At 42.2% G+C, this 23308-nt stretch overlaps 1 protein-coding gene and 1 long non-coding RNA gene across 7 annotated transcripts in view; one reads left to right on the forward strand and one right to left on the reverse strand.

Annotated features, from left to right (window-relative positions):
- Nucleotides 1–489: 489 nt before the first annotated feature.
- On the reverse strand, nucleotides 490–9787 carry LOC127912798 (uncharacterized). 2 transcript variants are annotated; one of them, XR_008083459.1, is made up of 6 exons: nucleotides 9640–9787; nucleotides 9088–9141; nucleotides 8869–8971; nucleotides 7153–7284; nucleotides 6980–7017; nucleotides 490–922 (listed from the first exon to the last, which is right to left on the reverse strand). It is a non-coding gene; the product is annotated as an uncharacterized LOC127912798 (long non-coding RNA). The 2 variants fall into 2 exon arrangements; XR_008083458.1 differs by having other exon boundaries at nucleotides 6980–7284.
- The window catches only part of LOC118361107 (DNA (cytosine-5)-methyltransferase 3B-like), a 63794-nt gene continuing 49835 nt past the window's right edge, over nucleotides 9350–23308 (forward strand). The window contains exons 1-2 of one of the 5 annotated variants that reach the window (XM_052482981.1): nucleotides 9350–9490; nucleotides 21236–21346. In XM_052482981.1, coding sequence (XP_052338941.1) covers nucleotides 9392–9490; nucleotides 21236–21346 — 210 coding nt within the window. In that variant the 5' untranslated portion in view covers nucleotides 9350–9391. Of the gene's footprint in view, nucleotides 9491–12173; nucleotides 12194–12235; nucleotides 12598–21235; nucleotides 21347–23308 lie in introns of those variants that run through there. The other 4 variants (XM_052482983.1, XM_052482979.1, XM_052482982.1 and 1 more) reach the window with 4 other exon arrangements.

Raw genomic sequence — 23308 nt, forward strand, 5'->3', positions numbered from 1 at the left:
TTTTGCGAAACACTTTCAAAACATTTAATGAATGTAGAATGCCCACACATGGCAGGTCATTGCTGCGGGCTCAAATGACAGTAGAAAATATTTGGGTGTACATTTGATGCGACTAGTTGGATAATTAAGGTACAGAAGTAGGATGGTGTGACAACTAGTATGCACATGCCCCTCTCTCTCATTATGCTGTCAGTGGAATAGCTACTGAAACCTGTTATTAGAGCCAATTCAATAGTATCTTCTATGTCAGCGTAATAATCTTGCTGTGTAATTGTCTGAGGATATTGTTCAGAATTTCTAGCATTCATTCATCATTATGTGAATACCTACAGCATACCAATATGACATCTGAATACTTAGATAGACAAAATGAACTGAAGCAAATCTGTGATACAAATTATTAAAGATTGCAACAACAAAAAAACTGTTATGTGTATGACTCACATCACTTGTAGTGACAGCCAATGGAATTAAAGTCATTGGGTTACAATTCAAAATACACCCGCGGAAGACTTTCTCACGCACACAAAATCTCTACTGCGAAAAACAACTGTGCACATTTCAAAAGACAAAACATTGAAATCGTTTAATTGTATGTGAGAATCTGGACGTTTCCTTCAGATTCTGTATGTTCTATTTTGAACCCATTGTACGTCCCAAATTGCACTCTATTCACTATATAGTGCACTACTTTGCCCCCGTTCAAAAGTATTGTCCTGTAATGGGAACAGTATGCCATTTCGGGCAGACCCAATGTCAACCACTGTCGCTGGCAACTCCATTCATGTTTCCTCCTGTCCCTCAAGGACACATTCAGTACATTCTCATGTTACTGGTGCTAAAGCTCAGCTGAAGCAGTCCATACTGGCTTTGGCCCTCTCCATTTCACGGAGGTAGTTGTAAAACCGGGGGAGGGTCAACTCTGAAGAAAGAACAACAAAAAACAGACCAAATCTGTCAATGACACCAAGAACAATAGGCAAAGTGAACCAATGACATGTTGACTAGGAGATAGCACAGCCAGAGTAAGAGCTTCACCCATGTAGACATTTTCAGTTCAGTTCCCCTTTCTGATGACCAACGTAAGCTGGAAGAGACGTAGAGATATTTTCAAATAGTGTAGAACACTGCAATGTGCCAATTTCCTCGAAATTATGAACATGGACAGATGATTCTGTATATTGTGCTAGTCAGGGTTACTAGTCACATGTCCAAAATTGAAATTGGTAACCACTTTTGGATTACCCAAACTCAGTAACGTAATCTGATTACTTTCCCTCTAAGAGGCATTAGAAGAGGACAAATTAATATTACCAATTGAATGACATACACTACCGTTCAAAAGTTTGGGGTCACTTAGAAAGGTCCTTGTTTTTGAAAGAAAAGCACTTTTTTTGTCCATTAAAATAACATCAAATTGATCAGAAATAGAGTGTAGACATCGTTAATGTTGTAAATGACTATTGTAGCTGGAAACATCTACAAAATGTAGGACTACAGAGGCCCATTTTTAGCATCCATCACTCCTGTTTTCCAATGGCACGTTGTGTTAGCTAATCCAAGGTTATCATTTTAAAAGGCTTATTGATCTTCTTTAGACTAATTGAGTATCTGGAGCATCAGCATTTGGGTTCGATTACAGGCTCAAAATGGCCAAAGTTGGAAAATCTTTGGATGATGTCGACAGCAGTCACACCATTGGAAGACATAGCTTGGACTGTAGCCTATTAAAATCCTGTTCCTGCTCTTTTCCCGCAATCCATCAAACGCATTGGTGTGTCATAGTGGTCTCTGACTTGTGGTCAGACTCGCTCAGATGGAAAACTGTAAACCTGCGCCTTTTTTCACTGCGGATTTAAATGTCATTGAGAAAACAGAAAGGTGTCCGATTTTTGTTGTTGTTGTTGCAACAATCCTTTCTGAATTTAAAAGTAATTATCTAATTTGATTACAATATTTTTGCAATCTGTTACTCCCCAGCACTGGTACTAGTAATATGGTCACGCTATGCTCATTCATTTTTTTTTTTAAGTTTTCAGATGCGTCAAATAAAACAAGTGTACACTTTACCGTGAAGTGCTTACTTACGAGCCCTTTCCCAACTATGCAGTTAAAAAGTACAAATAGATACAAATAAAAGAGTACGAGGCTATAAACAGGCTATAGCCTGCAAATTTATTAGGGCCTTCCTCCTTCAGAGTGTTACTTTAATTATGTGTGGACATATTTATGTCAACAAATCAAAGTGGCTAAAGCCATGGGAGAAAGACAGTACTTGGCAGGCCGCAGGAATTCTGACACATGTAGGAAAACAAACCATGAAAACTAGAGGCTAAAAGGCTAGGCGAACTAAGCTTGAATTAAAAAATGTAAAAGCAGCAATAGTACCGTTTGTCCATCTTGAGACGCTGTAGCCAGTGCTTCAAAATAGTCTGAATTAATCTAAGATAACTCAAGAAATACAGTACCAGTCAAAATTTGTACACCTACGCATTCAAGGTTTTAAAAAAAAAATTCTACATTGTAGAATAATAGTGAAGACATCAAAACTATGAAATAACACATATGGAATCATGTTGTAAGCAAAAAAAAGTGTTAAACAAATCAAAATATATGTTATATTAGATTCTTCAACGTAGCCTTGAGGACAGCTTTGCGTTTTTGTTGAGGAAATCTTAATCACACAATTTTAAATCTAACTCAGATGTTTGGTGCAGTACTTCTCAAGTGAAAAAATGTGCATCAATATGTTTTGTCTCTCATTGAAAGCCAAATACTTCATTTATGAATCTCTACTGTTGACCAATCACCGATGAAGGGACTTCGGTTTGCAGTGGGCAGCTGGAAGGAGGTGTTCTTATTCTCCATGGACTTTACAGTGTCCCAGAACATTTTTGAGTTAGTGTTGCAGGAAGCACTGTCACCACTGATAAATCCACTATAATTGATAATTACAATAAGAATTTTTCTACGGCTGGCCATGCTTTCCACCTGGCTACTCCTACCCCGGTCAACAGCACTGCACCCCCCACAGCAACTCGCCCAAGCCTTCCCCATTTCTCCTTCTCCCAAATCCAGTCAGCTGATGTTCTGAAAGAGCTGCAAAATCTGGACCCCTACAAATCAGCCGGGCTAGACAATCTGGACCCTTTCTTTCTAAAATGATCTGCCGAAATTGTTGCCACCCCTATTACTAGCCTGTTCAACCTCTCTTTCAACTTCTCTTTCGTGTCGTCTGAGATTCCCAAAGATTGAAAAGCACCTGCAGTCATCCCCCTCTTCAAAGGGGGACACACTCTTGACCCAAACTGCTACAGACCTGTATCTATCCTGCCCTGCCTTTCTAAGGTCTTCGAAAGCCAAGTCAACAAACATATTACCGACCATTTCGAATCTAACCATACCTTCTCTGCTATGCAATCTGGTTTCAGAGCTGGTCATGGGTGCACCTCAGCCACGCTCAAGGTCCTAAACGATATCTTAACCGCCATCGATAAGAAACATTACTGTGCAGCCGTATTCATTGATCTGGCCAAGGCTTTCGACTCTGTCAATTACCACATCCTCATCTGCAGACTCGACAGCCTTGGTTTCTCAAATGATTGCCTCGCCTGGTTCAACAACTACTTCTCTGATAGAGTTCAGTGTGTCAAATCGGAGGGTCTGCTGTCCGGACCTCTGGCAGTCTCTATGGGGGTGCCACAGGGTTCAATTCTTGAACCGACTCTCTTATCTGTATACATCAATTGCTGCTGGTGAGTCTCTGATCCACCACTACGCAGACGACACCATTCTGTATACGTCTGGCCCTTCTTTGGACACTGCGTTAACAACCCTCCAGGCAAGCTTCAATGCCATATTACTCTCCTTCTGTGGCCTCCAATTGCTCTTAAATACAAGTAAAAATAAATGCATGCTCTTCAACCGATCGCTGCCTGCACCTGCCCGCCTGTCCAACATCACTACTCTGGACGGCTCTGACTTAGAATACGTGGACAACTACAAATACCTAGGTGTCTGGTTAGACCGTAAACTCTCCTTCCAGACCCACATCAAACATCTCCAATCCAAAGTTAAATCTAGAATTGGCTTCCTATTTCGCAACAAAGCATCCTTCACTCCTGCTGCCAAACATACCTTTGTAAAACTGACCATCCTACCAATCCTCGACTTCGGCGATGTCATTTACAAAATAGCCTCCAATACCCTACTCAACAAATTGGATGCAGTCCATCACAGTGCAATCCATTTAGTCACCAAAGCCCCATATACTACCCACCATTGCGACCTGTACGCTCTCGTTGGCTGGCCCTCGCTTCATACTCATCGCCAAACCCACTGGCTCCATGTCATCTACAAGACCCTGCTAGGTAAAGTCCCCCCCCTATCTCAGCTCACTGGTCACCATAGCATCACCCACCTGTAGCACGCGCTCCAGCAGGTATATATCTCTGGTCACCCCCAAAACCAATTCTTTCTTTGGCCGCCTCTCCTTCTAGTTCTCTGCTGCCAATGACTGGAACGAACTACAAAAATCTCTGAAACTGGACACACTTATCTCCCTCACTAGCTTTAAGCACCAACTGTCAGAGCAGCTCACAGATTACTGCACCTGTATATAGCCCACCTTTAATTTAGCCCAAACAACTACCTCTTTCCCTACTGTATTTATTTTATTTATTCATTTATTTTGCTCCTTTGCACCCCATTATTTTTATTTCTACTTTGCACATTCTTCCACTGCAAATCTACCATTACAGTGTTTTACTTGCTATATTGTTTTTACTTTGCCACCATGGCCTTTTTTTGCCTTTACCTCCCTTATCTCACCTCATTTGCTCACATCGTATATAGACGTGTTTATACTGTATTGTTGACTGTATGTTTGTTTTACTCCATGTGTAACTCTGTGTCGTTGTATGTGTCGAACTGCTTTGCTTTATCTTGGCCAGGTCGCAATTGTAAATGAGAACTTGTTCTCAACTTGCCTACCTGGTTAAATAAAGGTGAACTAAATAAATAAATAAATCATCATGTTTGGAGGAAAAAGAGGGAGGCTTGCTAGCTGAAGAACACCGTGAAGCACGGGGGTGGCAGCATCATGTTGTGGGGGTGCTTTGCTGCATGAGGGACTGGTGCACTTCACAAAATAGATTGGATCATGAGGACGGAAAATTATGTGGATATATTGAAGCAACATCTCAAGACATCAGTCAGGATGTTAAAACTTCCAAATGGACAATGACCGCAAGCATACTTCCAAAGTTGTGGCAAAATGACCTAAGGACAACAAAGTCAAGGTATTGGAGTGGCCATCACAAAGCCCTGACCTCAATCCTATAGAAAATGTGTGGGTAAAACTGGAAAAGCGTGTGCGCACAAGGAGGCCTACAAACCTGACTCAGTTACACCAGCTCTGTCAGGAGGAATGGGCCATAATTCACCCAACTTATAGTGGGAAGCTTGTGGAAGGCTTCCCAAAACGTTTGACCCAAGTTAACCAATTTAAAGGCAATGCTACCAAATACTAATTGAGTGTATGTAAATGTCTGATGCACTGGGAATGTGATGAAAGAAATAAAAGCTCAAATAAATCATTCTCTCTACTATTATTCTGACATTTCACATTCTTAAAATAAAGTGGCGATCCTAACTGACCTAAAACAGGGAATTTTTTACTTGTCAGGAAATGTCAGGAATTATGAAAAAATCAGATTTAAACTATTTGGCAAAGGTGTATCTAAACTTCCAACTTCAACTGTAAATACATTCATTATTTCTTACCCAAATGGGCGGCGGTTCGGGGTAAAGTATTAGGATTACTGTGAGCATAGTTACAAGAGAGAGTGTCTCTCTTTTTCCCCTCCCTCTTTTTGGTCATATCATCGTTAGTCCACTAGGGACCTATTTTCATCGTATTAAGTTTCTAATCAATAACCTATACCGTGTGTGTGTATCCTGTTTTATTATTTCGTTAGTTAGTAAATAAACAATTAAATCAATTTGTGTGGTACGGAATGATCAGTAAAGCTTGGGTTTGTGCAGATACAAGGAGTATGCAACATTCAGAATCATGAGACCGATATGAGGTAATGATTAATAAATGACTTATCAATATATAATTTAGAGTTTAATTAGGGAGAACTCGTTAAACAACTTCTTCCGCGGTGCCCCAAATCCTAATGAGTTAATTGTTACATGACTCCTTTAAATCACGTAACAATTAAACATCGTTGATTCGATACATAAGTCATCAGATTAATGAGTCACGTCACGACAGTAGTCATGGAGCTGCTGGGAATTGGGTCATTTATCTATTATACACTGAACAAAAATATAAAACGCAACATGTAAAGTGTTGGTTCCATGTTTCATGAGCTGAAATAAAAGATCCCAGAAATGTTTCATACGCACAAAAAGCTTATTTCTCTCAACGGACAAGGCCCCAATCAACAGCCTGATCAACTCTATACGAAAGAGATGTCGCACTGCATGAGGCAAATGGTGGTCACACCAGATACTGACTGGTTTCCTGATTTACATTTTTTTAAGGTGTCTGTGACCAACCGGTGCATATCTGTATTGTGAAATCCATAGTTTAGTGCCTAATTAATTTATTTCAATTGACTGATTTCCTTATATGAACTGTAACTAAAATCTTTGAAATTGTTGCATATTGATTTCATGTTTTTGTTAAGTATAAATGAGTGAAACAAACATCTACATTATACGATGAGGTGGGGAATATCACAAAAGAGTGGACCATTCGCAAGGGAACTTCTATCCTAAGGTTACTTGTCTTACCACCAAACTTCCACTCCATGTCAACCAGCTGGTTGACCATAAGAGTCTGCCCTACAGCCAGCCTGGGTAACACTGGGTAGTGGCTGCTCCACTGAAAATAATTATTCAATCAATGACATTTTTTCTCAATTCAATATCCAACATGGAGGATAGGATATTAAATGTTGTAACATACCTGTTGTGAAAAATGGGCTGCCTTGGCATCATTGAATCCTATCAATTAAAAGTTATGGTTAAAAGTTGTTTAATGACACTGTAAAGCTCAGTACCAATATGGACTGTGGAGACTGGAGTATTTGCAGCTTTGATAGTGTACATGGGGTTTATTACATATATATTACAACATACCTAAAGCCAGAAGGTCCTCTTAGACTTGGTCTGCCTTCAGATTTTTCTTCAGGGCACCTAGAATGTTTTTCTTCCAATCTTGGTTTTGAGTTAAAATAAACTTACCACATGTACTTTGTCCATTTTAGGTTGCTGTAACCACATAATTAAATCGAACACATTTTACAGTGCATTCGGGAAGTCTTCATACCCCTTGACTTTTTCTTATGTTACAGCCTATTTCGAAAATGTATTGAATGGCATTTTCCCTCAATCTTCACACAATACCCCATAATGACAAAGTAAAAACAGGTTTTCAGAAATGTTTAGAAATGTATAAAAAATGTTTTGTTGAAATATCACATTTAGTATTCAGACCCTTTACTCAATACTTTGTTGAAGCACCTTTGGCCATGATTACAGCCTCGATGCTACAAGCTTGGCACGCCTGTATTTGGGGAGTTTCTTCCATTCTTCTCTGCAGATCCCCTCAAGCCCTCTCAGGCTGGTTGGGAGCATCGCTGCACAGCTATTTTCAGGTCTCTCCAAAGATGTTCGATCAGGTTCATGTCCAGGCTCTGGCTGGGCCACTCTAGGACATTCAGAGAATTGTCGCGATGCCATTCCTGCGTTGTCTTGGCTGTGTGCTTAGGGTCGTTGTCCTGTTGGAAGGTGAAGCTTAGCCCCAGTCTGAGGTCCTGAGCTCTCTGGAGCAGGTTTTCATCAAGGATCTCTCTGTACTTTTCTCTGTTCTTTCCCCTCAATCCTGACGAGCCTCCCAGTCCCTGCTGCTAAAAAACATCCCCACAGCATGATGCTGCCCCCACCATGCTTCACCGTAGGGATGGTGTCAGGTTTCCTCCAGACGTGACGCTTGGCATTCAGGCCAAAGAGTTCAATCTTGGTTTCATCAGACCAGAGAATTTTGTTTCTCATGGTCTGAGAGTGCTTTAGGTGCCTTTTGGCAAAAATCCAAGCTGGCTGTCATGTGCATTTTACTGAGGAGTGGCTTCTGTCTTGCCACTCCACCATAAAAGCCTGATTGGTAGAGTGCAGCAGAGATGGTTGCCTTTCTGGAAGGTTCTCCCATCTCCACAGAGGAGCTCTGTCAGATGACCATCGGGTTCTTGGTCCCCTCCCTGACCAAGGCCCTTCTCCCCCCATTGTTCAGTTTGGCCGGGCGGGCAGCTCTAGGAAGAGTCTTGGTGGTTCCAAACTTCTTCCATTTAAGAATGATGGAGGCCACTGTGTTCTTGGGGAACTTCAATGCTGCAGAAATGTGTTGGTACCCTTCCCCAGATCTGTGCCTCGACACAATCCTGATTCTGAGCTCTACGGGCAATTCCTTCGACCTCATGGCTTGGTTTTTTGCTCCGACATGCACTGTTAACCATGGGACCTTATATAGACAAGTGTGTGCCTTTCCAAATCATGTCCAATCAATTGAATTTACCACAGGTAAACATCTCAAGGCTGATCAATGGAAACAGGATGAACCTGAGCTCAATTTAGAGTCTCATAGCAAAGGGTCTTAATACTTATGTGAATAAGTTATTTTAGTTTTTTTATTTCATTAAAATTTGCAAAACTTTCTAAAAGTGATATACTAATTGATATACTAATATACTAAGATATGTGCTGGACTCTTTACCATATTTTGGTTTAGGTGTATTTCATGTTGTGTACACAAGTTATTTCTAAATCTCTTTATTTGTGAGTGCTGTCTGTCAGTCTCACCACAGGGAAGCAGCATGAAACTTTTCATACGGTTTCTCAGAGGGCCTGCACTCATCCCATTCTCCTCTGCAAACTCACTCAGCTGCTGCAAGAGCCTGGTCGTCTGCAAATACACACCACAATGAATGAAGGAAACACAGTCAAGTGGCAGTCTGTTCACACATCCAGCACACAATTAAGGATAAGATAATATATGTCTGTCCTCATGAGTGTGTTTACCTCTTTTGGCTCCAACAGGAAATTGAAAACAATCTCAGTCAGACTTGTAAATTGCTGCAGAGAAACAGTTTAAGAATACAGAGTTTATTGGTCTATTCAGTACATTGATTCATAGTTGCCATAGATCTACTTTGTTGTTAGGTAAGATGGGCCAGACCTCATATGAATCATGTGACCGTACCTAGTCTTGTGACCTGGGACGTGTATAGCCTAACTACACACATTTCGAAACATTGCATCATATTAAAAGCAGCATGTTTCGAAATCAGTCAGGCTTTATGTCAATTCGTAAGTACAAGCAAGCATGCGGCTAATATTTGCAGGGGTGTATTCATTGCGTTCACCCTTTAAGAACCACACGGAAGCAAAGAGAAAAACGAGAGCTTCTATTGGACAAAATCAGGTAGGTCCCGCCCCGTTTCGTTCCGTTTAAGAAACGTTTTGCAACAGAATTGGACGAATGACTATACCCCTGCAGTGTTTACAGTTCACTTTTGCTAACTGTACTGAGTTCATGCTCAAAACGACCATTTCACGTTATCGAATGCTCACCTGCTCGTTGAATTTGTTAATGTTCAGAAAGTCATTGCTCACAGAATCTGGTAAAGTATCTTTAGTAAATTGAAGTTGCACAATTGTTGCTGTCAGCTAGTGCACTGATCAGCCAATTCAAAGTTCGTTTTCTTGCTATTCAACTCAGCACGTTCCATACTTGTTTCTTCTATTGTATTATGGAGGTCTGCAAACAAACGTTAGAAGTGCATGCCGCCACCTACTATATGGGGTGAAAACTGATCATAATAGCGGAAGGGGGAAAAACATACTCATAATATTCCAAAAGTAAACAAAATACAGTATATATATAAAAATATATATATATTTTGCTCCTTATCATTGTCCCATCAGATCCCCCAGGCTCAGGAGCCTATATATAAATCCTGGTTTACTAATGCTATGTATTGGCCATTGAGAGGCATTGCCTCGATGACAGCTTTGCACACTTTTGGCATTCTCTCAATCAGCTTCATGAGGAATGCTTTTCCAACATATGCTGAGCACTTATTGGCTGCTTTTCCTTCACTCTGCGGTCTAACTCATCCCAAACCATCTCTATTGGGTTGAGGTCGGGTGATTGTGGATGCCAGGTCATCTGATGCAGCACTCCATCACTATCCTTGGTCAAATAGCACATACACAGCCTGGAGGTGTGTTTTGGGTCATTGTTCTGTTGAAAAACAAATTATAGTCCCACTAAGCACAAAGCAGATGGGATGGTGTATTGCTGCAGAATGGTGTGGTAGCAATGCTGGTTAAGTGTGCCTTGAATTCTAAATAAATCACAGACAGTGTCAAGAGCAAAGCACCTTCAGCTCCATGCTTCACGGGGGAAATACACATGCAGAGATCATCCGTTCACCTACTCTGCGTCTCACAAAGACACGGCGGTTGAACCAAAATTCTAAAATTTGGACTCATCAGACCAAAGGACAGATTTCCACTGGTCTAATGTCCATCGCTCGTGTTTCTTGGCCCAGGCAAGTCACTTCTTCTTATTGGTGTCCTTTGGTAGTGGTTTCTTTGCAGCAATTCAACCATGAAGGCCCAATTCACGCAGTCTCTGAACAATTGATGTTGAGATATGTCTGTTCCTTGAACTCTGAAGCATTTCTTTGGGTGCAGTTAATTCTAATGAACGTATCCTCTGCAGCAGAGGTAACTCTGGGTCTTCCTTTCCTGCGGCTGCCCTCATGAGAGCCAATTTAATCACAGCGCTTGGTGGTTTTTGTGACTGCACTTCAAAAAACTTTGCACTTGACTGACCATGTCTTAAAGTAATGATGGACTGTCGTTTCTCTTTGCTTATTTGAACTGTTCTTGCCATAATATGGACTTGGTCTTTTACCAAATAGGGCTATCTTCTGTATACCAACCCTACATTGTCACAACACAACAGATTTGCTCAAACTCATGAAGAAGGAAAGAAATTCCACAAATAATAATGTTGTACTCATTCATTATTATCCTGGACAAACGTATTCATTTGTATTTTCACAAAACGATATTTTCTCAATATCCTTTGTTTGAGCATAATTCCTTTTGGAGTTACCAATGAGGAGTTCATCAGCACAAGAGCAGGGAATACACGATAAGTGCAGGGACCTTCCACTGGATTTGGAAACTCAAGAAGGGATCTAATTCCGCACTAAACAGGACTCGAAACACCATACTAGTGTTTTCAATATTTTCCGTGTTAGTGCTCCCAGCCTCTTGCAAGGTGTTCCACAACTATTGATTAAGTGGTGTTTCAGAACACTTTCGGATGAATGTTTCAGTACACCTTCAATCGGTCTCATAACCCCTTTTTACAACCCACGTGTTTCAAAACTCCAGCAAAGTTAGTTTTGTCTCCTTAACATTGGTGGCAGTTCAGTTGCCACTAGTTTTAGTGTTACAAAACACTTCATTATGACAGGGCAGAAGCAAGTAAAACAAATAAAAGTGTGTCAAAATATAAAGGATCGTTTATGCTGAAACCCTCATATTAAACACCAATGGTATTCACCAGTTTGATAGGTTATATTTAGGATAACGTTTCACAGCTTTGTCATTCTGTCTTCTTCTTATTTTACATGTGATAAGGCCACACAGGGGGGCCAGCGATAACTACAGACACCTGTGACAATCTGTAGTATCCAAAAAGGCCACTAGATGTCTTGTGATAAATTACATGTGCTTTGTTCATCTTACCTGCAAACCAAACTTGAATTCATGAACAAAGCACATTACATGGGCTACAATACAAAACATAGAAAAATGTAAGACAAATGTGCGATATAATTTAAATGGGCACAGTTATGATGATGCATTTGTTATTATACCAATGGATTTAATAAGACTTCAGTAAATGAATAGAATGGGCCATCCTTTTTCAGTGACAACCTCAAATGTTTGGATATATTGTCATTGTGGACATTCGGTTACACGTACACGCATTCTCCTAACAAGGACCAGTGGGGTACTTACTAACTAGACCATGGGCTGAGCAGTTTATAAATGGTGTATAATGCAACGTAGGTCTGTCTATTAAGGGTTAACACTGGAAAAGGTAAATATATTTTTCATTCAGCTACAGCGTGATTCGAGACCCGGGAAAAGTTACGCCTGAATACTGTTGCAAAAAATAAGGAGAAAAAAGATTGCAGCAGGCAAGCTTGAGGAGTAAAGAACTCGGCTTAAATATTCTCCCCCAGTATAAAAAAGAAGAAGAAGGCGTGTGTAGGTTGAAGAAGGTAGAGTGTGGGCCAAGCAGTGAGAGAGGGTCAATCAATTTCAACTGTTCCCCCTCTTTCTTTCCGAATGACAACCTCCGCAACAGGTAATTTTTTGTTATACAGTTGCCCTTCTCGTGATAAGTGTTCAAGTAGCTGTGCTCTCTGCAAAACAGCACTCAGGAGATCAATTTACGCCACAGCAGCATGCTGCTTGAGACCGAAAGAATTCCTGCATGAGGTTTGACCACTTTCTTACTTTTACAGTCATTTGTTCGATTGGTAGTCATATTAATTCCCACTTTTTTTGCTTAAAGACATGCCACACTTCGATGTAATTGATGCAACAAGGTTGCGCGGATGTATGATTATGAAAGTTGGAGACAATGAAGGAAGGGAAATATCCAACATATCCTCAAACATGGCAAATATAGGGCTGTTTACTGTGAAATTGACTATGTACTGTGAACTGTATTGTGTTCTGTATCGGAATGTTTAATATTGCAGTTTAAATTCACGGAGTTGATCTGGGTCGCGCAGTTAGTAGCATGTACAGTTGGCAACAGACGTTGCGAGTGGAATCGAATGCATTTTTACGCGTGAGTAGGCTAGTTTGTGATTTTCAAGAAGACGGTGATTCATTTTTGTAGCGTGTCTTTGGACGTTTATCTAAACGTTGGTTCAACGAGAACTCGACTACCGAAGTGTTACATTGCTATTGTGGCATTGGCACAATTTCCTCAAAATAATTTCAAGTTCGATTGCGACGTTTTTCATACAAGCCAAGCGCATGTTTCCTAATTCCATGTCGTGCCAGAGAGAGAGACATCGTTTTTTAAAAATGGTTTATTTTGAAATAGTTGTTTGCTGTAAGAATATGTGCCTTCATAATCATTGTATGTACTGGCCCTAATGGGCCTACATTGTAATGCGGAAACTTAATATAATAGGTCTATAACCCTAGCCTAGTTGTTTGAGTGTTACAGAATTCGTAAACTGTTGGGCACCTGAGTGGATTGTTATATCAGGTTTGCAGAGTCTTTGAAGTTGGGTCTTTATTCTCTGAGAGTTCACACGCATCAGCGCGAAAGTAATAGAATAATTGGCGTATTTGACTGTAGCCGAAACCGCACCGTGTGAACCCGCTTGGGCCTGCTCAAGGCATGCCCGCCGTAGTGGGATTTCCAAAGATACATTTTTATTAACCACACATTCACGGATACCGTTTCTAATTAAGAACAAAAACTCATTGCTTTGGCAGGCACACGTGTGAACACACTCATTTTAAAACATCCACATGTTTCATTTTTTTTCTGCCCCAGTTTGAACTATTTGGAGGTTACAAATATAACAAATACTGTAGGCCTACAGTTTCTTGCACACAGAATTTATGAATAGTACATTTGAAGGTAGGCTGCAGAATTGTAATGGCTGTTAGCGGTGACACCCCCTGTGGGTAAAAAAAAAAAACCTTTCATGTTGTAGCCCTAATCTCTGACATTCAGGCTGCCGAAAGAACTTTGATGTGGCCCCTTATTGTCCCCCCACCCTCCCCTCCACCTCCTACCTTCACCCTCTCAGTCGCCATGGCTTTTGCCAGTGTTAACTCCTCAATGTGGCTTTGCATTTCAATGTGTTTCTTAAGAAGCAGTAAAAACAAGTGGTTTGAAAGCTTGTTGTAAATGTATTTATTTAGAGACTAATCTTGAGTCATTTAGAGAGGATCATTAAGATTTTCCTTGGCTGTGAGAGAGAGAGAGAGAGAGAGAGAGAGAGAGAGAGAGAGAGAGAGAGTGTGAGTGAGAGAGAGAGAGTGTGAGAGAGAGAGAGAGTGTGAGAGAGAGAGAGTGTGAGTGAGTGTGTGAGTGAGTGAGTGTGTGTGTGAGTGTGTGTACCCGAGTGTGTGTGTCCCGTAGTTTGCAGGATGCACCTGTGGCCCTGGCTGTTTCTGGTCTTGGGGATGGGCTTCTTCTTTTAATGCCTGGAATATTCATGCAAACGGGGATGTATGTGTTGCACCGTAAGCTGTATGTGATCTTTCACTTCTTCTTTGTAAATGTTCTTTGGTTTATGGGGTGCTGCAGGGCTGACTTTTGAGCCCCTCCCGTTGATAATAACATTCAGCCAGTGGCTGAAATTATCTCTCTGAAATGATCTCTCAAACAAAACGACAGCAGTGCCCCAACACACGATTTCAATTTGGTAACCGCCTGATCACTAGGCACCAACCAGCCTTATCTGACCTCGCTCATTGCCCTCCAGCGGGGTCAAATCACTATCCTGCGAGACAAATTCCTCTCTCTCTCTCTGCAGAGGCATGTTTGACAATACTGTTGACCTGTTAGGTCCTTCCCGGCCTCTGTGTGTGTGTTTATTCCCGGGGAAGTGTATGGACATGTCTGGTCTGCTCCCGGGCCTCATTATGAGCCCACTGTGCTGCATCCAGTGATGTAGTGGTGAACAAAAAGGTGGGTGCGCTGTAAACTTCAGTCAGGGGGCTAACGAGATAAGACGAACAACCACCGATATCAACGTTTTTTTGTAAACTGTTATTTGCATATTGGTTGCATTTTAATGTAGGCCTACAGTAGTGTTGAGGGAATAGTGCTTTTTGAGTTCAGTTTGTTTTTTAAAGTTTTTATTTTATTTTTACATTAAATGATTTTCGAGCTTTTTAATGGAAATTCCAAAGCCAAAAATAGTGAACATTCAATTGCCAAAACATAGAAAATATTTCTCTGCATTGTCTCTGTCAGGTCATTGGGTAGACATCCGTAGAAAAATGTGTATATTGTTGTGTATATTACTTGAAATAAATCAAATTAGGCCCTAATCTATGGATTTCACGACTAGGCAGGGGTGCAGCCATGGGAGGGGGTGGAGGGCCAGGGGGAGCCAGGCCCAGTCAATCAGAATGAGTTTTACCCCACAAAAGGGCTTTATTACAGACAGAAATACTACTCAGTTTCATCAGCTGTCCGGGTGGCTGGTCTCAGATGATCCAGCAGGTGAAGAAGCCAGATGTGGAGGTCCTGGGCTGGCGTGGTTACACGTGGTCTGCGGTTGTGAGGCCGGTTTGACGTACCTCCAAATTCTCAAAAATGATGTTGGAGGCGGCTTATGGTAGAGAAAGGAACATAAAATGATCTGGCAACAGCTCTGGTGGACATTCCTGCCAATTCCACGCTCTCTCAAAACTTGAGACATGTGTGGCATTGTGCTGTGTGACAAAACTGCACATTTTACAGTGGCCTTTCATTGTCCCCAGCACAAGGTGAACCTGTGTAATGATCATGCTGTTTAATCAACATCTTGGTATGTCACATCTGTCAGGTGGATGGATCATTTTGGCAAAGGAGAAATGCACATAAACAGGGATGTAAACAAATTTGTGCACTTGGGCCCCGACCTCAAGTTTTGGAACCTCTGTACTGTCCTCTCTGCTTGCTTCCTATCTCTCTGTGTCTCCTCTGCCTCCTCCTGCATGCATTGCAGCCTTTCTCAAGCTCACCACTGTCTGTGTTACTAGTACTCTCTGTAAAGCAACGTTAGAATGAGAACTAGCCTATTTTTTGCTCCTGCTGAGGTCAGGATCTGTTTAAAGTAGAACTGAAATGCTCAATTCAACCAACAACATTATTTTAGATGTCAGTGTTTGGTAACCTTGTTGAACCATTGATTTACATGTCAATGTTAGGTAACCTTGTTATGAAAATGTATACTATTTGAAACAACGTCATGGGAATGGTAGTTTACGCGCTTTACTCATGACTTTTTGATCAAGACTGATCAAGAAGTGAATCAAATCTAACCTTAAACAATCAGCTTGAGATGGAAAAACTATAAAATACTCACAACTGTGTCAACAAACCTGTATAGTCCGGTCAAAAATCCACTTGCATACGTTTTTGAGCACATTGGTCAGAGGCATCATGTAAGGGGTGCGTACTGGCGGCAGAGAAGTCAGGTGCAGGAGAGCAAAGAACTGTGTTACAACGGCGCAGTTTAATAATAAAAATCACCGTAAACAAAACCATCACTACAATGGGTACAAAACCCGTCGCACACCAGACATAATGTGCACAAGCACTTACAATAAACAATTCCGGACAAGGACATGGGGGGGAACAGAGGGTTAAATACACACTATGTAATGATGGTATTGAAACCAGGTGTGTGGGAAGACGAGACAAAACAAATGGAAAATGAAAAGTGGATCAATGATGGCTAGAAGATCGGCAACGCCGACCGCCGAACGCCGCCCGAACAAGGAGAGGAACCAACTTCGGCGGAAGTCGTGACACATCAGATCGGCAGGGTAGCCTAGTGGTTAGAGCGTTGGACTAGTAGCTGGAAGGTTGCAAGTTCAAACCCCCGAGCTGACAAGGTACAAATCTGTTGTTCTGCCCCTGAACAGGTAGTTAACCCACTGTTCCTAGGCTGTCATTGAAAATAAGAATTTGTTCTTAACTGACTTGCCTAGTTAAATAAAGGTAAAATAAATAAATAAAAAAATCTACTGTTACCCGACATTAGTAAACTAGCTAAATGCATGATGTCCACAATAAGAAAGCAGCTAGCTAGCATCAAATAAGTGTCTATAGTCCAGTCAAAACCCACTTGCACATGTTTTTGTGTTCATTCAGCAAGCAAGGTCTAGCTGTGTTAAACATTACAGTAGTTTTGACATTTTAATTTTTTTCTTTCACCTTTATTTAACCAGGTAGGCTAGTTGAGAACAAGTTCTCATTTGCAACTGCGACCTGGCCAAGATAAAGCAAAGCAGTGTGAACAGACAACACAGAGTTACACATGGAGTAAACAATTAACAAGTCAATAACACAGTAGAAAAAAGGGGAGTCTATATACAATGTGTGCAAAAGGCATGAGGAGGTAGGTGAATAATTACAATATTGCAGATTAACACTGGAGTGATAAATGATCAGATGATCATGTACAGGTAGAGATATTGGTGTGCAAAAGAGCAGAAAAGTAAATAAATAAAAACTGTGGGGATGAGGTAGGTGAAAATGGGTGGGCTATTTACCAATAGACTATGTACAGCTGCAGCGATCGGTTAGCTGCTCAGATAGCTGATGTTTGAAGTTGGTGAGGGAGATAAAAGTCTCCAACTTCAGCGATTTTTGCAATTCGTTCCAGTCACAGGCAGCAGAGTACTGGAACGAAAGGCGGCCGAATGAGGTGTTGGCTTTAGGGATGATCAGTGAGATACACATGCTGGAGCGCGTGCTACGGATGGGTGTTGCCATCGTGACCAGTGAACTGAGATAAGGCGGAGCTTTACCTAGCATGGCCTTGTAGATGACCTGGAGCCAGTGGGTCTGGCGACGAATATGTAGCGAGCGCCAGCCGACTAGAGCATACAAGTCGCAGTGGTGGGTAGTATAAGGTGCTTTAGTGACAAAACGGACGGCACTGTGATAAACTGCATCCAGTTTGCTGAGTAGTGTTGGAAGCAATTTTGTAGATGACATCGCCAAAGTCGAGGATCGGTAGGTTAGTCAGTTTTACTAGGGTAAGCTTGGCAGCGTGAGTGAAGGAGGCTTTGTTGCGGAATAGAAAGCCGACTCTTAATTTCATTTTCGATTGGAGATGTTTGATATGAGTCTGGAAGGAGAGTTTGCAGTCTAGCCAGACACCTAGGTACTTATAGGTGTCCACATATTCAAGGTCGGAACCATCCAGGGTGGTGATGCTAGTCGGGCATGCGGGTGCAGGCAGCGATCGGTTGAAAAGCATGCATTTGGTTTTACTAGCGTTTAAGAGCAGTTGGAGGCCACGGAAGGAGTGTTGTATGGCATTGAAGCTCGTTTGGAGGTTAGATAGCACAGTGTCCAATGACGGGCCGAAAGTATATAGAATGGTGTCGTCTGCGTAGAGGTGGATCAGGGAATCGCCCGCAGCAAGAGCAACATCATTGATATATACAGAGAAAAGAGTCAGCCTGAGAATTGAACCCTGTGGCACCCCCATAGAGACTGCCAGAGGACCGGACAGCATGCCCTCCGATTTGACACACTGAACCCTGTCTGCAAAGTAATTGGTGAACCAGGCAAGGCAGTCATCCGAAAAACCGAGGCTACTGAGTCTGCCGATAAGAGTATGGTGATTGACAGAGTCGAAAGCCTTGGCAAGGTCGATGAAGACGGCTGCACAGTACTGTCTTTTATCGATGGCGGTTATGATATCGTTTAGTACCTTGAGTGTGGCTGAGGTGCACCCGTGACCGGCTCGGAATGGGCATCATACTGTGTTAGCCAGCAAGCTAGCTAACAGAAAACAAGATTAGTAAGCTAGCTAACTACATGGTCATGCACCTGATAATAAAGACACTTTTGAAGGGAGATCGTGTACACAATGCAGGAAATGTTATATATATATATATGTCTTGTATTGAGGGTCTTCAGATGTGTCAAATCTAGTAGAGGCTAGCTAGCTAGCTAGCTGGGCTAGAAACAGCTGGCTAGAAAAATGAGTATTCAAGCTGGCAAGTTGGCTAACTAGCAAGCTGTTCTGCTAACTTCACAAGCTAACGTTAGCAAAATATCCATCAATGATAACTGAGCTTGCCATTGTTTTGGACTAGCTGGCTATGGTAGACCACCTGGCACAGTATAATTTTCTATTTGTCATTCATGCCATGTTACCTGGCTAGTCTCTAGCAGGATAGCCTTCTAAAAAGGCACTTGTTTTCAGTTTTTTTTTATTGTTGTCTGGTCTGCCTTTCAGCCGAACCATTCAAGTGATGTCATTGATGACACATTATCAAGATGGCGGTAGTAGTCAGTAGTCAGATGAGGCCATTTTCAAATGTTTTAACATAAATATGTCACGTTGGCATAAATGGTCGGGAGACAGGCGCAGGAATGCGTAATAGGGTTTTTTATTTACCCAAATTACAGTGTGCCATGTTTAGACACGGGGATGAAGACCAAACAAACAATTATACAAAACACAGAGTAGAAACCCAAACAAACATGCAAGGAGTACTTCGAATAAATACACAATCGAAACAATGATACCACACGGAACGAGACCCGTAATCATCTGCACAATCCACGTGGCACGAAAGCCAAAACAACACAGCACAGGTACTCACACGACCAACGGACATTGTAACAATAATCGACAGGACAATGGTGAACAAAGGGCACACTTATACAATTACTAATGAATGGGAATTAGGGACCAGGTGTGCATAATGACAGTTCCGGAGGGATCTGTGACAAAATATGAGTTTTTCAGCAGTTTTAAGAGTAGGAACATTATCACATTTGGTTATCAAAAATCACCTTAACTTACAAAAATCTTTCAGTTCATCTTTAACATTAGCTTCTTACTTCATCCTAACACCAGAGCCCTTTAACATTACTGGAATATGAATAGAAGTCTCTGGCCTCCCGGGTGGAGCAGTGGTTAAGGGCGTTGTACTGCAGCGCCAGCTGTGCCACCAGAGACCCTGGGTTCGCGCCCATGCTCTGTCTTAACCGGCCGAGACCGGGAGGTCCGTGGTGCGACGCACAATTGGTCTAGCGTTGTCCAGGTTAAGGAGGGTTTGGCCGGTAGGGAAATCCTTGTCTTATCGCGCACCAGCGACTCCTGTGGCGGGCCTCTGGGTTGGATGGCGCTCTGTTAAGAAGCAGTGCGGCTTGGTTGGGTTGTGTATCGGAGGACGCATGACTTTCAACCTTCGTCTCTCCCGAGCCGGTACAGGAGTTGTAGCGATGAGACAAGATAGTAGCTACCACGAAATTGGGGAGAAAAAGGGGTGAAAAAAAAGAAGAAAAAGAAGTCTCTGCTGGCAGCTAGTCACCTGACTACGTGACTATTTACCAGTTGTGCACTAACTTTACGGGAGTCTTGTTTTTTCTTTGTTTGGGAGATGTCTGGAGACACAGTCTGAGTCACGGACACCTTATGTCTGGCATCTCGCAAACCTATTAGTCTGTCGGCGCCGTTGGTCTGCTGAGCCCAGCTCCGAGCTGGTGAAGTTAGTTTTCGCAGGTGCTGCGACTCGCGAGAGGGCTGTTTGAGAGAGTGGTGAATGTGCTACTAACAAGACAAATCCGAGGGGCGCACACAAACATAACAAACAAACAACTACTCATGATTCCACTCGTTCGCAAAGAGGCAGGCGTGATTACATCTCAAGAAGATCGACAATATAAGCTTTGATCAACACTGGGAACGTAATAATACGTGGGTAAACGCTCATTAACAAAATAAAAAGGTGAGTAAACGCTGTTTCAGAAATAAAAAGATGCGAAATCTTATTTACGTGAGTTTATCCTCCACTACATCCCTGCCTGTATCCCCAACTCTGACCTTGAACTTCAGGAAGAAGAACACTTTATGTTGAGGAACTATATTGTTGATGTCGTTTCTTGAGCTGTTGCTACTAAGTTCCCACCAAATCCAAATGATTTTCGATAAATGTATTTTTACGTGTGAATTAGCTTTCAGAGCCTATTTTGGTGGGGATCTTCTCTGATGCTCTGATTGTAGTGTCAATACTGTTGCTTAAAGACAACGAGGTTAAAGCTTATTTTTGAAACATGAGATCTAACTTTTGTGGTGGGCATTTGAGTAGAAGACGTACGTCCAAAATGTAGCACTGGTGTATTATAGTAATATTATAATACTATAGTAATACATATTCAGGTGGACACTTAGCTAGTGATTCTGTGTGATTAGAAAGGAATTTGTATTTGACTCAAGGTTCTCTCTGTTTAGTCTGTGAACTTGTAAGAGGGGGAAGTATGGGAAATGTATGTCAATTGTGTGAAATAATGCACATTTAAATGTGCTGTTTCGTGCACTCTCCTAACTGCGACATTGTTTTTCTGGTTTACCTCCAGGTTAGAAGAGAAACAAAAGAACAATCCCTGAAGAACACAACTGCAACAGTAATGCCATCCAACAAGTATTCTTCAGCCATCATGGTGGAGAGTGACAAGATGACGGCAACAGTAAGTAGGAGGGGGGCTTAGGTCTTCTGATGGTGCTATTGCCAACAAAGTCACCAAATATCCACGGTTCACATTGCTTTCCACTGGGTTTTGCTCCAAAATGCACACCACCATTCTGAGCACTGTTATACTATACTATATATTGTCCCCAAATGTTTATTGAAAACATAAATGCACAGTAAGCATTTGTGGTCTCTCAAATACATCATTACAGTTGTTGGTTAGCTAGCTAGCGAATTTGAGCCATATTAGCATAGACGTGACATATAAGTCAAAAGACCTCAGAACAAGAAGGTGGTATCAAGAACAAGATAAAAACTAGCTGAAGGGAGCCATCTACGGTTTACCACCTGGCAGCTTCGAGATGCGTAGACATTGATGTTGTCAACCCACCCTACATGTCATGGTAACTCATCTGCCTGGCTTTAGTGTCTGCCCCTCCTCCTCCTCTTCCTCCTGTGTTTGCCAGAAGCCTCAGGCCTCAGCTCCCTCCCCCAGTCAACTGGCCTGCCTCTGTGTCTCCCAGCCTCCCAGGCTGAATGTGCATAATCATTTGGTCTCAGAGAGCAAACTGGCAACTTCTCACAGTACATCTGGCCTGGATGTGTCATAGCCTTTCATGGAGCAGCCAGGGCAGCTGCCTCTTTAGAGAGAGAGAGAGAGAGAGGGAAAGAGGAAATGGAAGAGGAGGAGTGCGTGCGTGGTGAGATCCATCATCACAGTGGGCTCTTTATGTTCCGAATTAACACTCGCTCTAGTGTGGACTTCAGGTGGCTGTTGTTTCCACCCATCGCTATTTCTTGGTATTGCAGTATTACTGATGTGCTGTTACCTGTCTACACACCCCTCTCCTGTATTGGGGAACTGCAGTGCTTGGTACTTCACAGCAAATTACCGCTGTGTTTTCACCCTAGAAAGCCCCCCCCCCCCCTGCAATTCCATCAACAGGTGTTTTTTTTTCTCACATCATATCAGATGAGATATGCCCCCGGCTCCAGGAGTTGAGATTCTCATAGGTTCCTCGCTGCTCGGATACCACTCCTTCTGGTTCCCCCACTAACGCTCTCGCACAGAACTGGATCATGATGCATTGGGACAGTTGTGATAGTTTCGGTTGTATTGGTTTTGCCCTCAAATCCCTCTTTTTTTCCGTTCAGCAGGACAATCTATCTGCCCAGTTAATTAGAGTTGGAAGAATATTGACTTCCAGGCAGCCCCAATAGCATTCTCTGCCTGTTAGGTTTTGGGTTTCATTTCTGGATTATACCGTTAGTTACTTTGAGTCGCTGGACGAGTCAAATGGTTATGTAGTTATACAGTTACTTGAGTTTGTGTCGAAGACTCAGCCGGTCAAATGGGACGAATGGGGAAAAATGTTGTTATGGGCGAATGTCTCGATCAATCGGCATATCATAATACACGTCGTAAGTTCTCTCCTGTGGTGTCCGTCCGTGTTGGAGCAGGGTGAGAGTGTGGCGTCGGGCTTGTGTCTGCTGCTCGTAAGCCGGAGTGTGATCGCTCTTCAGGGCATCAAGGAACAGCTCGATGGAGAGAGGGACCTGTTTCAAACCAGAAGGACCTGCTCTTTATTTTCTCTCGCTCTCGGGTTTCTACATGCTTTTCCAATGGGGAGTTTCTATGGTTTCTAGATCTGCCTTGCAGTCTGGTCCTCAGCTGTATGAATCTGTGATCTCAGAGCGTTTGTTCTATGGAAAGCAGTTAAAACACAGACATGTTGTCTTAAGCGTTGTGTCTGTTGACCAACTTCTCCGTTTATGGTTTCTGTCACGTTCTTATCTTGGTGCCTTTGTGCCGAGCAGGCGGAGTGAGTCTAGACTGTGAGAATGAGATTAACGGACGTCGGCTAAGCACCTTGACATGGCAAGCCAGTGACTTGTATTGTAAATGTGTCTGAAAGGTGTGCGTGCTTGTAATGCAATGCTGTGTGTGTGTGTGTGTGTG

The sequence above is a fragment of the Oncorhynchus keta genome, chromosome 28 (assembly GCF_023373465.1).
Source record: "Oncorhynchus keta strain PuntledgeMale-10-30-2019 chromosome 28, Oket_V2, whole genome shotgun sequence".
Taxonomy (NCBI): Eukaryota; Metazoa; Chordata; class Actinopteri; order Salmoniformes; family Salmonidae; genus Oncorhynchus; species Oncorhynchus keta.